Source organism: Pseudorca crassidens, chromosome 5, assembly GCF_039906515.1.
Source record: "Pseudorca crassidens isolate mPseCra1 chromosome 5, mPseCra1.hap1, whole genome shotgun sequence".
NCBI lineage: Eukaryota > Metazoa > Chordata > Mammalia > Artiodactyla > Delphinidae > Pseudorca > Pseudorca crassidens.
In genome coordinates this window covers 147,821,034-147,835,412 of record NC_090300.1, presented here as the reverse complement: position 1 = coordinate 147,835,412, position 14,379 = coordinate 147,821,034, and the positions used below count along the sequence as shown (strand labels likewise).

The following is a 14,379-nucleotide window of genomic DNA, read 5'->3' as shown; positions in this document are numbered from 1 at the left end:
TGGCCACTGTGACTGGGGATGCCCTGCTAGAGGCACCACAGTCCAGGGTGAAGGAGACCAAACCCTTGCACCCGGCTGAGACGGAGGTCGGCTCTGACCAGAACTTTCAATGGACAGACTTCGTCAACCTGTGACATGGCAGCTCCATTCTGGGGGCCCCATTCCCCTCTCCTAAATGGTGCCTCTAGCCCAGGAAGTGAATTCTGAAGCGTCAAAATTGGTTTGTGAAATTAAGGCCCGTGAAAACTTGGCTCTATGGCCTTTCAGTGTTAACAGGAAATGAGCTGAACCCAGTGGGCTAGGTCGCTGTCTTCCCCAGATGCTCAGCTGCCACTGGCTGGGCTCGGAAGGCCCCAAAGGGGGCTGGACAAGGGGAGACAAAGGAGCCGCACAGAGTCGGCCTGGCTAAGCGCAGAGTGAGAAGTGGACGCAGTGGGAGACTTTCCACCTCCCTGACCCCCTCCTAGAAAAGCCCCGTTTAGGCCTCGGTCCGCTGGGAGCTCTGGGTGGAAGCAGCTGGAGCTTGTGCGGCCTCACTGAATGAACACGGGCCGTGTGCCCTTAGTGGACGGAGCTGCCCGGTGGGTCAGCCTGGTAGGCCTTCTTCCTTCACCCCCACTTCCTCAGGACACTTGGCTCCTCTGTGAAGGTGAACCGAGCCTTTCCTAGGCCTGGGGTCGTCCCCGGGGCAGCTCTCTCTCACGCACGTCCACCGGGGCCACTGGAGGTAGTTCACCCGGCTGGCTTTATTTTCCTTGTTTCCCTGTGAGACGCACTCATCACAGAGGAAGCCAGTGGATACACCCGGCCTCAGCTGGTGGAGATGCGGTAGGTGAGGGGCCAGTTCGGGGGACGGGCGGGCCATTCTCAGGCGCCAAGATAATGTGTCAGGCCTGCCCCCGACCCCGCACCTGTAGGGCTGATGGCCTGGCTCTCCGTGCACCCTTGGGGTCCCAGCACGTCCCACCCACACAGCTCCCCCCGTGCCCCACGACCCTAGGTGCCCTGTGTTCCCGCGGCTTCCAGCGCGCCCCCCGAAGTACGGACGCCGGACTGCGCGGGTCCAGCCAGCTGACGCATTTGAAACTGCCAGGAACCTCGGCCGGCCGGGCACGCGCCCAACGCCCGGGAGCGCGCCTCGTGCACGCGCGCCCCACCGCGTGACCCGCGCCGGCCAACCTGCGCGCGGGGATTTGGGGGCAAAGCGCGGCCCCGCGAGCAGCTGCGGCGGGAGAGCGGCGGGCCGAGAGCGTGAGTCGCCCGCTCGGCGCTGTCTATTGCCCCGCCGCCCGCCGCGCGCAGCCATGTCCGAGGAGAAGCCCAAGGTAAGGGCCGGCGGGCGCGGGCCGGGCCCCGGACTCGGCCCCCCCGCCCGCGCCGCCCCCGTGCCCCGGACCCCGCCGCCCTCCGCCGCCGGCCTCCGGGGCCCAGGCCCAGCGGCGCCGGCAGGCCTCCCCGCCTTCCTTCCCCACTCCCCTCTCCACCCCCAGCCCCTCCTCCCCGCACCGCCCGGCTCCGCTAGTCTCCCCTCCCCCGCAGTCCCGCCCTCCGCCCAGGCCCCGCCCCCGGGGCCGCCCCGCCCTCGAGCTCCGCCCCTGCCCGGGCCCCGCCCCCCGGCTCCCTCCGCCCAGACTCCTCCTCCGCGGTCCGAGCTCCACCCCTCCGGTGGGCCGAGTCCCGAAGAGCGGGCGCCTCTAGCCCGGCCCCCCTGGCTGCGACCCTCTCCCTCCGCTGACATCGCACCCCCCGTCCCCAGTCCCTCTCTGGGACCGCCTCTCCCCAGGACCTCTTCCCTCGCCGGGACCCACCCCCACTACGCCTCTTACGCGGGGACCCACGGTCCGGGCCGGCCTGGGCCCTACTGTCCCGCGTGCGCGGGGCCCCCTCCTCAGTCCTCACTGCGGAGCGCCGAGAGGGCGCAGGCTGGGCAGGGGCTCTGAGAGGCCGGACCTGTCTGGACGCATTGCCGCCCCCAGGGTGTGCGCCCACCTCCCGTCGCTGTCACCCGGTGTGCGCCACGCCCTGCGCACCGGGCTCTGCGGCGCGCGCTCCGCACGCTGGTGCCCTGCACAGCAGTCCTCGCGAAGGCCCGCGGTTGTGCTAACTAGTCTTAAAAACAGGTTTCTGGAGCTCTTCGTCTGCACTCTTGGGGTCTGTCTTTTTGAAGTGGACCATCTGCTGCGCATTGCTTTGCGTGCAGGCTCCCGCCGACCCCGCTGATGCTGGAGGTTGAGCTGAAGTTGGGGCCCCTGGTCACGGAGCCCCTCCCTGGTCGGGATCACACGGTGGGGCTCCGGTGGAAGCTGCCCTCTCCTGTGAGAAAAAGCCACCCTCCAGGAGCGTCCTCCCTCCAGGTGCAGTTGGAATTGCCTTTGCTTTTTTCACACTTGGGGAGGCCAGATGTAAATGCCCTTTCTTTATGATTTCTAGGTGGCCTCCTCTTACTGTAGTTTATAGGCAACGAAATACACACAGTACCATCCCTTCAGTGTGTTTAAACTTAACTCTCCCACGTGGTCAACGTCCAAGGCCCAATTCAGTAGAATCAACTTGTTTTAACTACTCTCAAGGCAACTGGATGGTTGGGCCTCATGCCCCACCAGTGCCCACTGTGCCTGCTGGGCACTGCTCCCTACCTGGAGCCACTCCTTCCTCTGGGCCTGGAGAGGAGAGGGTAGGAGGTACACTCCCAGGCCATCTTGGCAGAAAGAAAACCTTGTGGATCAGTCGGGAAAGACAGTTTGCCTCCCCTCGAGAGCACAGGCAGGGGACTGACAGCGTGAACTGTGGTTCTGGTGTTTAGGCTCCCCTCCCCGCCCCTCCTCTCTTCTAAGTTCCTTTGTTTGTTAGGGATTCTCCAGGGGTCTGGGCCAGGCCGTGTGCTCTTGGTGTCTTTCTCTGCCTGGTCTGCCCTCTTTCTGTTTGTTTTGTGTGCTGGCCCCAGTGTCCCTTTGTTTTGAACACACCCATATTGTTTCATCAAAAAAGCAAATGCATCCTCTATCCACGTGCAAAAGAATGAAGTTGGACCTTTTTTAACGCCGTATGCAAAAATTAAGTCAAGATCGTTCGAGGACTTAAACGTAAGACCTAAAACAATAAAACTTTTAGGAGAAAACATAGGACAGAAGCTCCATGACATTGGACTTGGTGATGATTTCTCGGATATGACACCAAAGGCACAGGTAACATGAAAAAAATAAACTAGACTCATGAAAATTAAAAAATTTTGTACATCAAAAGACACTGAACAGAGTAAAAAGCCAACCCACAGAAGGGGAGAAGACATTTTCAAATCACTATCAACCAAAAAGAGAACTGCAGGAGGCTGCAGATAAGAAAAGAGTTTATTTGGGGTGTTAAGAATTGCAGCTTGGGAGACACAGATTTGGGTAAAACCGAAAGAGCTTTCCGAGGAAGAGAAAGAATCAGGGGCTTTATAATAAAGGCGAAAGCCACGAGGCTGAGTTCTGACGCAAGAAAGGAAATATTTGTCCTTAAGGGATGGCTGTCACGAGTTGTTTTAGGGTCTGGGTCCCACAGGTATCTTGAGTTTCTGGCAGGTGTCCTGGATGCCTTCATCAGGACAGGACGTGGTCACAGGGTCAGATTCCGTCCGGGCTGAGAGGAGCGTAAGGTCCGTCCTCAGTGGCCTCCTGGCTCTGTTTGAGAGGCTCTCTGAGCAACACTGACTCCATTTTGATTTTCCTTCCACATCGTATGTCTGATAAAGGATCAGTATCCAGAATATATAGAGAACTCCTAAAGCTCAACAGCAAGAAACAAGCAACCTGATGCAGAAATGAGCAAAAAAACTTGGATAGACATTTCTCCAAAGAAGACATACCAATGGCCAAGAAGCCCATGCAAAGATGCTCAACATCACTGATTATCAGGCAAATGCAAGTCAAAACTACAGTGAGATATCACCTCACCCATTAGGATTGCTGCTTCTAAAAAACAGAAGAGAAAACAAGTGTTGGCGAGGAGAAGTTGCAATTGGTGGTGGGAATGTAGAGTGGTGCAGCTGCTGTGGAAGAGAGTATGGGAATTCCTCAAAAAGTTAAAAGTAGAATTACCATATGATCCAGAAACTCTGCTTCTGGATATAGACCCAAAATGATTGAACACAGGGCCTCCAAGAGATATTTGTGCACCCATGTTCATAGCAGCATTACTGACAATAGCTAAAATTGTGGAAGAACCCAAGTGTCAGTTGGTCCATGGATGAATGGACAAGCACAACTTGGTCTGTGCATACAATAGCATATTATTCAGGCCTGAAAAGGAAGGAAATCCTTTTAGGATTTCCTAAACACATGCTGCAACAGGGATGAACCTTGAAGACATTATGCTGAGTGACACAAGCCAGTCACAAAAGGACAAATACTGTGTGATTCCACTTACAGGAGGTCCCTGGGGGAGTCAGATTCATAGGGGCAGAAGAGCAGTGGGGGCCAGGGGCTGGAGGGGGAGGAGTTAGTGTTCAGTGGGGACAGAGTTTCGGTTTTACAAGATGAAAAGAGTTGTAGAGGTGGATGGTGGCAATGGTTGTATTTTATACTACTGAACTGTACGCTTGGAAATGGTTAAGGTGGTAAATTTTATGTGCATTTTAACACGATGAATAAATGGAAAAGAAATCTTATCTGCAAATGCAAGGTGGTATCCCGGATTGGATCCTGGAACAGAAAAGGGTGTTAGTGGAAAACCTGGTGAAATACAAAAGAGCTCGCAGTTCCGTTGTCAGCGGTGTGCCAGTGTCGGTTTCTTGGGTGTGATGGGCACTGCAGTACGTGAGATGTTAACAGGGGCAGGGCTGGTGTAGGAGTGCACTGTGCCTCGGTATTGCAACTTTTCTGGAAATGTAAGATTATTCCAAAATAAAACGTTTATTTGAAAAACATGGAAAAGCAACTGCATCCTCGGTCTCTGGGGAGTGATCATGGGGCCCCAGCTCCATCAGAGGAGGCTCCTTGCCGGAGTCTCGCCTCCTGGGGTCACTTCTCGGGCCAGCCCGAGCTCACCTACTGGGGTCTCCAGGGGCCAGAGTGCTGAGTGGCCTCCTTCCTCTCCCCCTCCGTGAGGCAGGGAGGCGTGAGGCAGGGAAATGGCGGCAGGGAGTGGGTTCCTGGGGGAGGAAGGGGAAGAAGCAGGGAAGGAGCAGAGAGCCCGCGGCGGCCGGACCTGCCGGAGCCTCAGGAGGAGGACGAGAGCATGTGGCTGGACAGCGTACAGACCCGCTTTGGTCTCCATCCAAACTCGTCTGCAGATTGACTCAGGGGTCAGCTTCATCATTTTGTTAAAAAGTAAACAACTCCCGTCTCCCCCAGCGGTGCTCTCAGGCCGAGCCTCTGCTCTGAACACGAGCTTCTTGCATCAACTTCCCGTAGTTTCCAGGGGCCAGAGACCCCCGCTACGGGATCATGTCAGGATAGAATATGGCGGGGACCCCGTCCAGGTGGGACTGGTGGCACAGAACGGACTTGAGGGTGGCCCTCCCTAGTGGCAAGCAGGGAAGCTGTGGGCCATCTGCACCCCAAGCCACTCGCACCCCGCTTTCCCGGCTGGAAACATCTGTCGTTGGGTCTCATTCATCCGCGTGCGTAAGTATAAATCACCTGTGCGTACGTGCGGTTCCTAGTCTCACGAGAGCGATCTTAGAGCAAAGATGGATTTTCTCTCCATTGTTTTCTGGATCTACTGAGCAGACTTTCCCCCTCGAATTGACAGTCTGTGGAAACACTAGATTGGCAGGGCATTTCCTGACCCAGCAAGTAGAAGTGAAAAGTAAGTTCTGTGTAGAAATCAAGCAATCACACGAGTGACCCAATTGCTGGGGAATTTTAAGAATTAGCTTGGTTTTCATGACTTCAAAAAAGGCCAGCAGCCACGCAAACACTTTGCCTTTAAAGTGGTGTTTGTGGGGCGACGGGCTGGAGGCCGAGATTCACGTCTCTTTGCAGGAAGGAGTGAAGACGGAGAACGGCCACATCAACCTGAAGGTGGCGGGGCAGGACGGCTCCGTCGTCCAGTTCAAGATCAAGAGGCACACGCCGCTCAGCAAGCTGATGAAGGCCTACTGCGAGCGCCAGGTGCGGGGAGGGCCCCGGAGCGCGCGCGCCTGTGTGTGTCTCTGTGTGTGCACACCTCCCCGGAGGCGCTCCCCTCCGCCCGGCCCCTCCAGGCTGGCCGGTCACTCCCTCTTCAGCCACCCGGTCGTCCCGGTCAGGGGTGGATATCTGGTGATGTCCTCGTGGCGCTGCTGGGATCGGAGTGGCGGCTTCGCTGGGTATTTCATCCCTCCACCTCTGTGTCCGTGGAGCCACTGCCCTCGACACAGTTCAGTTTCCAGACGATGCTTGATTCTTGCCCTTGGTTTACTACATTTCAAAATAAGGAGCCCGTGCTCGTATGTCCTCCCACGGTGACCAGAGAGACTGACTGCGCGGAGTGTGGAGTGTGTGTTACGTGTGCGTGTGACTGTGCCCTTGGGCCCCTCGGTCCCCTTGTGCTCTCTGATGCTCCTGCCCGGTCTCTCCCCCTGAGCCTGTCCTTTCAGGTGAGGCAGCTTTTCTCAGGATACTTCGGAAATACTGGACCTTTGTTAGTTTCCGTTCTTGGCTTTGATAAATCCTTGCCTTGGGCTTTCTGTTGTTATTATTACAAACACCCTAAAACAGCTCCACGCCTAACTCTTCTTCTCCCCACTTTTCAGAGCTTGCTCCTCGGAGGAGATCACTTTCAACTCCAACTTTTTTTTTCACTTTTCTTTGGTAAATATGCTTGCACTTCTATTTCTTCACGTTCTTTGATTTTGGAGATTTTTTTTCGCCTGTGAAAGGTGGGTCTTCAGCTCTGGCCTGCCATCCACACATCCACCGCCCGCGCTTGCACACAGCTCCTTCCCTGGACTCCAGCCCATCGCTCTGGAATCTCCTGCTTCTGTCCTGACTGGGGCAGCGCCAGCCCTGAGCCACACAGCGGCCTGTGAAGATTTCTGGCTCTTGTCTGAGTCCTGTTTCTCCTGGTCTGGTGGTGGTTGTGTGTGTCATTTTCTGGGGGCCCCTTGTTAATTTATGCCCTGAATTTCCCATCGTGCTGCACCGTCCGCCACGTTCCTGGGCCTTTTGCTTTCCCATGGTCCCTCCCAGGGCCCCTCCCTCCCTGCCCCACCTGGACTGCTGCTCAGCCATCATCCCAGAGCCTCCTCCTGTGTATTTTCTGGATTAATCTTCTGCCCCTGTTTTGATGGAGCATATCTTCCAGTATCTTGCGCAGAAAGGGTATGAAAACTACTGCACGTCGGAAAGTGATTTGCTTTATAAACCTTCACAATTGAATGTTTGAGTGCACGTAGGTTGCAGTTCATTTTCTTTTCTTGGAGCTATTGCATCATTTTCGTCTAGTTTCCAACGCTGGTGTGGAAAGTTCAATGGCATTCTCATTCTCTCTCCTCTGTTAGCGGCTTGGTTTATCTCTGATAGCTTTTGGGACCTTGTTTGCGTGCTTTGAGGCAGTGTTACCATTGACTCTTCTGGGCACATTCTGGGCCTTTTCGATCTAGAAACTCATTTTAGTTCAGGAACTAGACCTTCTGTTAGTTCTTTGGTAATTTGTGTCCCTCTTCACTGGAATTCCCATCCGGCTTGCAGTTACCTGCTCCAGGTGTGTTCAGCTGGATTATTTCCTCCCATCGTGCATTGGGTTTTGTTGCTATTGGCCTCTGTTCTGGGAGGTTTTCTCAACTTCATGTTCCCACTTTTTATGGACGGTCTTGTTTCTGTCATGATTTCTGATTTTTAAAAGTTCTCGTTCTGGGCTTCCCTGGTGGCGCAGTGGTTGAGAGTCCGCCTGCCGATGCAGGGGACACGGGTTCGTGCCCCGGTCCGGGAAGATCCCACGTGCCGCGGAGCGGCTGGGCCCATGAGCCATGGCCACTGAGCCTACGCGTCCGGAGCCTGTGCTCCGCAACGGGAGAGGCCACAGCAGAGACAGGCCCGCGTACCGCAAAAAAAAAAAAAAAAAAAAATTCTTGTTCTTTCCCGTTTTCTGAGGCTTCTTTTTCCCCAGGGGAACTTTCTGTTGTTTTCTATCTCCCTAAGAGCTTCAAGTGTGTGTATGCAACTGTGCACGTGCGTGTGCACGCGCGGCTGTGTCTCTGCACGTCTTTGCGTGCGTGCGTGTGTGCGCACGCGTCCCGGCGAGCTCTGATCCTTCCTCCCCGTGCCCTCCTCGTCCCTTTCTTTCTTCTTTGCTTTGACTCCTCACACATTGGTCTTTCCTTAACTGTCCTCTCTCCCTGGGTGACGGCTCGTATTTAAGCACGAAGCACTAAAAAGCTGGTGGAAAGCTGTACACCTGGTGTGTGGACGGGGCCCGCATGTTGTCGCAGGGCGGCCTGCCCGGGTGGGTGTTCTGTGGGGGTCCCAGTGTTGCAATCTGTGAGTCTTTAAGTCTCCCCGGAGTGGCCCTCAGGCTCCCGCCTGTGCCCTGGGAGCGCGGCGGCCGGGAGGAGCAGCTCGGCGGGGCGCCGGGTGTACTGGGCGTCACTCGCCTGCCTCCGCCGGCCACCTGTCACTGCCCCGTTTGTGCCTGTGTCCCCAGCCCAGGGCTCTGAGTCCACCTCTCCAGAACGGGGGCCTTCTGCCCGTGGGAGGGACAGTGCCCGACCTTGGGGTTGGGGGCCCTGCTTTGGGAGTCGGATATGGACTTTCCATCAGTCATCCCACATCAGCTGCATCGCTGCCTCTTACACCTGTGTGCCTGGCCCCTGCCCCTCTCGGGGCTCTTGTCCGCCCCCCTGCCCCCCAGCGCACCGCATCCTGACCTTGGGGTCTAGGGTCCACAGCCCTGTAGCTTCCAGCCTGGAGGTGATGCCCTTTGTCTGCTGGCCTGGCCCCTCTCCTGTTTTCTTTGTCCTTGTTTATGCCTTTTCTTGTTTCTTTATGTCACATCAGTAGGTTTCAGGAGGGAGCAGAGACGGGTGTTTTAATCCTGTCTGTCCTGAAGAACTGGCTGTGCCCCCGACCACGTCCAGCTGTTCCCTCAGGAGGCAGAAGGGCCGCTTCCCAGCTTCAGGCAGGCTGCTCATCACATGCCTCAGGGTCGCCTGACCTGTTTCTGAGAATTGTTTAAAGGGGAGGAAGTGATGGTGCCAAAGGTGTTGAAATTCTGCTCGGCACCTGGAGGGAAGCGAGAGGGATGGATGAGGGTGGAGCCCCAGGAGCTAGAAGGTGCTAGAACGGCAATGTCTGAAAGGCTGTTCTGGGTGCATCGCATGAACTAGGCTGCAGCCCCGCTGGCGAGGCTTCATAGTCAACTGCGTCCTGAATCCGTATATTCAGAAATCTGGTGTTTCCACATAAATGTGTGATTCTTTTTTTTTTTTTCTTTGCGGTACGCGGGCCTCTCACTGTTGTGGCCCCTCCCGCTGCAGAGCACAGGACCCAGACGCGCAGGCCCAGCGGCCATGGCTCACGGGCCCAGCTGCTCCGTGGCATGTGGGATCTTCCCGGACCGGGGCATGAACCTGCGTCCTCTGCATCGGCAGGCGGACTCTCAACCACTGAGCCACCAGGGAAGCCCCAAATGTGTGATTCTTTTTGAATTAATGTGTTAGCTGAAAATGTTTAATGATGATTGCTTTTTCTTTTCAGGGCTTGTCAATGAGACAGATTCGATTCAGGTTTGATGGACAACCAATTAATGAAACAGACACCCCAGCACAGGTAGGAAAGCCGCCCTGTCTATACTTGAGGGCTTCTTCCGATCTGCCTTTCATAACTTCCATTTGGAATACTTGCATTTGAGAGGCACCGATTGCTTCTCACATAGAAAGAATACCTTACATTTTCTTTCTGTTTTTTTTTTTTTGCCACACCAAGTGGCTTGCGGGATCCTAGTTCCCCAAACCTGGGCCCTCGGTAGTGGAAATGCAGAGTCCTAACCACTGGACCACCAGGGAATACCCACCTTACCTTTTATTTTCTTTATTTATCAAAAAAAATTGTTTTTTTGGCTGTGCTCTGCGGCATGTGGGGTCTCGTTTCCCCGAGCAGGGATCGAACCTGTGTCCCCTGCAGTGGAAGCGTGGAGTCCTAACCACTCGACCTCCAGGGAAGTCCCTACATTTTCTTAATGGCTTTCATTATTAGATCATTTGACTTTGTAATTTTGAGGTTCAGTTTTTGAATGAGGAAGATGTCCTTTGTCAGCCTCTTCTGTGTTGGGAGAGGGACCAGGAGGGTTGGGTGCCTGGCGGAGGTGGTCCAGAGACAGGGACGAGGCCTGGGCCTGCCCATGCCCGCCGCCGTCTGCAGGCTCCAGGCGAGCGGGGCACGTGCGGTCACCACCCACTTGTAGCCTGGATACTGGGTCTGCAACGTTAGCCAGTTTGTACTTTTCAGTAAAACTTTCTAGAGACTTGTTTATTTGTAACAGGACTTAGTGTCTCTATCGGGCCAAGTCCCTAACGTTGGCCGTTCCTTTGTTAGGGGAAGCTTGGGGAGTACGCGGGCTTGTTGGAAATCCACAGGTCAGCCTCCGCCCCCGGGTGCCCACCGACGGCAGGCTCGGGCTCAGGCGCCTCAGGGTGGTGTCCCTGGCGTGGGCGGGGGCAGCTCCAAGGCCCTGGTGCTCAGCGGGGTGGGACCCCTTCCTGTGACGTGAGGATACTCACTGCCCCCTCTGTGCCTGCAGCTGGAGATGGAGGACGAAGACACCATCGACGTGTTCCAGCAGCAGACGGGGGGGTCCGGGGCGGCCAGCTGCCTCTGGGGTGCAGCCCCTAGAGCCGCCGTCCCCTCGTGTCACTGCGCTCGTGTTCGCTATTGAACAGTGCAGGTGTGACCATGCCCGCACCAGGGAGGCTCAGACACCGAGGACATTCCCCAGGAGGACTTTGCTCTCTGATGTACTTCAGTGCGGCCGCGGGGATGTCCACGGCTTCCCCCGGCCCGTCACCCCGGTACCTCTGTTGGGGTAACATGCATGGCGAGGGGTTTTGGTTTTGTTTTTACTTTCAGTTTTGTTTTTCCTCCCTCCTATGACATTTCCCCCAAACCTGTGGCCCGAGTGCCCACTTTCCGTCTAGGTGGGGCTCTTACCCCAGGTACTGGCCCCTACCCATTCCAGTCATGTAGAGAACTCACGTCACTGCTCTGGGGGTGTTTCCGTGGGGTGAGTTTTGGGGACACAGTCGGGATGGGAGACAAACTTTCACTTATCTTGCTGGCACAGGTCTTTTTAATGCTAAATATTACAAGTGTGAGCTTTGTCAGAATATAGTAAAGTTGAAGGGAAAATACTGGAATGTTTCTTAAAAGGTAAGAAGTTCTTCAGTAACGTGGCCCCGCGTGGGGCCTGGGGCCCGGGACCCATCGCCACCCATGGCCAGTGATGCTGTTCAGGGGCAGTGAAAGTTGGCTTTTCCCCTCTTCCTTAACAGACAAAAAAGTAATTCCCACACGTCTCACCTGGTAATAGTGCCGGGGCCTCAGATTTCTTCTAGTATTTGCTTCTGATGAATGACAGTCTGTATATAGAAAAGGAAGATTGAGTATTGCTGATTTTGCAATTAACGTTTTTGTGTAAGAGAGCTGCTTCAAAGTGTGGTTACGAGTGAAAGACGGCTCCGGGGTCTCCCCATGGACTGTGCTCTGCTCCCCAAGTTGGTATGGAGTTTACGTGTTACATGTGATTTCAGTTCTGTGAAGCATTTGGGGTCTGTCCTGGTTAAACTCCGATAGTTGTCCTGTTGCCCTTGTGTGTGGACCCACTGCCGCCGGATGGCCCGGCATTGCTTGTTCGGGTCACCTGGGCAGCGTGACCACCGTCCTCTCTTGTCTGGCTGGCATCTCGCTGAAGATGTCTGCTTTTCCTTTGTATTTTGCTCTTCGGGCGCGGGTGGGATGTCTGCTGGCTCTGTTGTGTTTATTCCCGTTTGTACGTTATTTGTCGTCTTTTACTACTGTCGACAGTAAATAGAGTTTGGTATTCTGTCTCTCGGCTTGTATCCAGCACTGCGTACGGAGCTTGGGCGTTGTGTCATGTTCAGTATTTGCAGCGACCCTCCAGCGAGGCCACTCAGACTTCGATCTAAAGGCCGGTTCACCGCTGCCCCCCTTCCTGCGCCCGCGCAGGCTTCCCAGGCGGGTGGCGTCTTCTGCCGAGGACACCCCCTCACCCTCAGAACTCTCCTCTGTCCTCTCCTGGGTGTCCTGGGTGGAGGGTCGCCGTTACTCTGGGCTTCTCGATATTTTTGGTGTTTGAGTATAAGACTTTTCCTTGGTGCAGTTGACAAGCTACTCACTCATCGGTTTGAAACGGAAGCGAGTTGGCACTAATTTGAGAACTTCCCTGCGTGCCACGCTGTGACAGCACCAGGGTGCATCAGGTGAGGTAAGCGCAAGTTGAAAGGTCAAGGGCAGCCGGGTAGTGGAGCACTTGATTCACTTACAGCAGCGGCAGGAGGCGAAGGCGCAGCACAGCGACTGGGTCGTGTGCCAGATGCCGCGGCGGGTGGCGAAGCCGACAGGGCAGCCCCTGCACTTGTGCCGAGAGGGACACGCCGGGGTGCCTTAGGTTAGGAGCAGCGCTGTTTCCTTGGGAGCTTAGAACAGTGCTGCCCGACCGAATAGCAGGCAACGTCCTGGAGGTTGTCTTTTATCTTAGAAATGTGTGCAGATTGTGCATTCGGAATAATCTGTTGATATCGATGTTTTTAAAATAGTTACCTAAACCCAGCTCCCAGAATCTTTGGGTTAAATTGATGCTTCAGTAGGAGACAGGCCCTATTGATGCTGTTGGTGGTGCCCCGGGTCCCAGCCGGCACCTTCTCAGTTCCGGTACCGCAAGTCCCATGTCCCAGGACCCCTCAGTTCCAGGCGCACGGGCGATGCCAGCCTGGCTGTGCTGCACAGCACAGGTGGGGAAGCATGTGTTAATACTGGCTCTGCCACGAGACACAGGTTCCATGGAAAGGAACTGCAAAAAGCAGATCCTTCTTGTACCTCAGAACGTCAGTTCCCAAAGAAACTAGTTTATTCTGAACTTGCTGGCCTGTCCAGTGGACCAAAGCCTCTAGGTATTGATGTCACACACCTGCTACTCAGAACCCTGGGGACACCAGGACCGACTGACCGAGCAGAGAGTTGCCCCAGACTGAGTGAATAAAATACAGGGTGCCCAGTTACACTTGAATCTCAGAGAAGACGTGTGGAGGGGGCCTGCTTCCCTGAAGGGGAGGCCGTCCCACCAGCCAGTGAGGTGAGAGCCTTCTGTTACGTTGAGCACCTCATATTTTGGGCTTTTGTCACTTGAAACTAATCCTGGTACAAGCTGTGAATACACACACTGCTCTACAACAGGAAAATGATGTGACAAAGACAGCAGTGACACAGACGTGGATGCAGCTAAGAAAATACCCAGCATCTGACAGGTGCTGTCGTCTGAGCGTCATAACGTTGATGATGATGCTTTTCATCACCCACACTTCCTTTAGGTGACCAAGTGGAGTTTTCCTTCAGTCTCCATGGGAACCACACCCTCTGACCCCTGACCGGCTTGGGGGGTGGGGTGTGGTCTGATTGCAGAGAGGGCAACTGCTTGAACAGGTGAAGCGCATGAGTATTTGTGCAAATCCATTACTCTTTGGAACTGTCTAAAAGTACTGTGTTGTTTTTATAAATCACCATGGTCATTTGAAAAGACAGTGTCAGACTGAATTCTTGTGACACCTCTACCGCAAAATATGCACCATTGTGAGGTTTGTGCGAATTGTTTAATTTTATTCAACTCGACAGATACCTCCTGCCACGTCCAGGTACTGAGGCTGCATCCCGGAACACACGAGAAGAGAACACCCTGCCCTCATGGGACATGTTTCTGGTTACAGGAGACAGATAAGTTGTGTACTGTGCTAAAAAATTATACAGGACATTACATAGAAATTCTATAGAGGAGTACGTTGGATATGTGTTGTGAAGATAAAAACTTTTCTTTTTTAAAAGGTGCATATATCCTTGCCACAAAGCACTAAATGTGCTGACTTTCTCTGAAGTAAGAATGGGGTTCTAAGAGGCATAAATAAATAGATCAACAGATAGATCAGTGGGCCAGTCAGTAGAACCACCATGAATGTTACGAAAAAAAGACTCGCCAGTCTAGTTACCCGATGCACATTACTCAGTGGAGAAGCCAGAGCAGCAGCGGGGGCGTGGGGGGGGCGGTGTATGGCCCCTTGCTGGCCTCCTGAAGCAGTGGCCTGGGGGACTGCCAAGGGGGCCGTGGGGAAGTCTGGACCCGCTGCCTCTGGGAGCTGCTGGTCAGCAGGCTGGCGGTTGGGAGGGGAGCCCATCCACACCTGGGGTGAGGGAG

The 14,379-nt window shown here is 54.9% G+C and overlaps 1 protein-coding gene across 3 annotated transcripts; it reads left to right on the top strand.

The window, feature by feature from the left end:
- The first annotated feature begins 1,178 nt into the window (after nt 1-1,178).
- SUMO3 (small ubiquitin like modifier 3) lies at nt 1,179-13,710 on the top strand. Of its 3 annotated transcripts, XM_067739654.1 has the most exons (5): nt 1,198-1,325; nt 2,121-2,354; nt 5,967-6,095; nt 9,660-9,731; nt 10,702-13,710. In XM_067739654.1, exons 2-5 carry the CDS (start codon nt 2,220-2,222, stop codon nt 10,834-10,836), a joined length of 471 nt encoding a protein of 156 aa, XP_067595755.1. In that variant the 5' UTR covers nt 1,198-1,325; nt 2,121-2,219; the 3' UTR covers nt 10,837-13,710. The 3 variants fall into 3 exon arrangements, with proteins under 3 accessions (XP_067595757.1, XP_067595755.1, XP_067595756.1); XM_067739656.1 differs by lacking the exon at nt 2,121-2,354 and having other exon boundaries at nt 1,179-1,325; XM_067739655.1 differs by lacking the exons at nt 1,198-1,325; nt 2,121-2,354 and having other exon boundaries at nt 2,361-6,095.
- The last annotated feature ends 669 nt before the right edge of the window (nt 13,711-14,379 follow it).

Coding starts and splice junctions, on each gene's coding strand:
- SUMO3 (XM_067739654.1), top strand. CDS start 2,220: ATGCTGGAGGTTGAGCTGAAGTTGGGGCCCCTGGTCACGGAGCCCCTC. Junction 2,355..5,966: donor CAGGAGCGTCCTCCCTCCAG/GTGCAGTTGGAA, acceptor GTCTCTTTGCAG/GAAGGAGTGAAGACGGAGAA. Junction 9,732..10,701: donor AAACAGACACCCCAGCACAG/GTAGGAAAGCCG, acceptor CTGTGCCTGCAG/CTGGAGATGGAGGACGAAGA.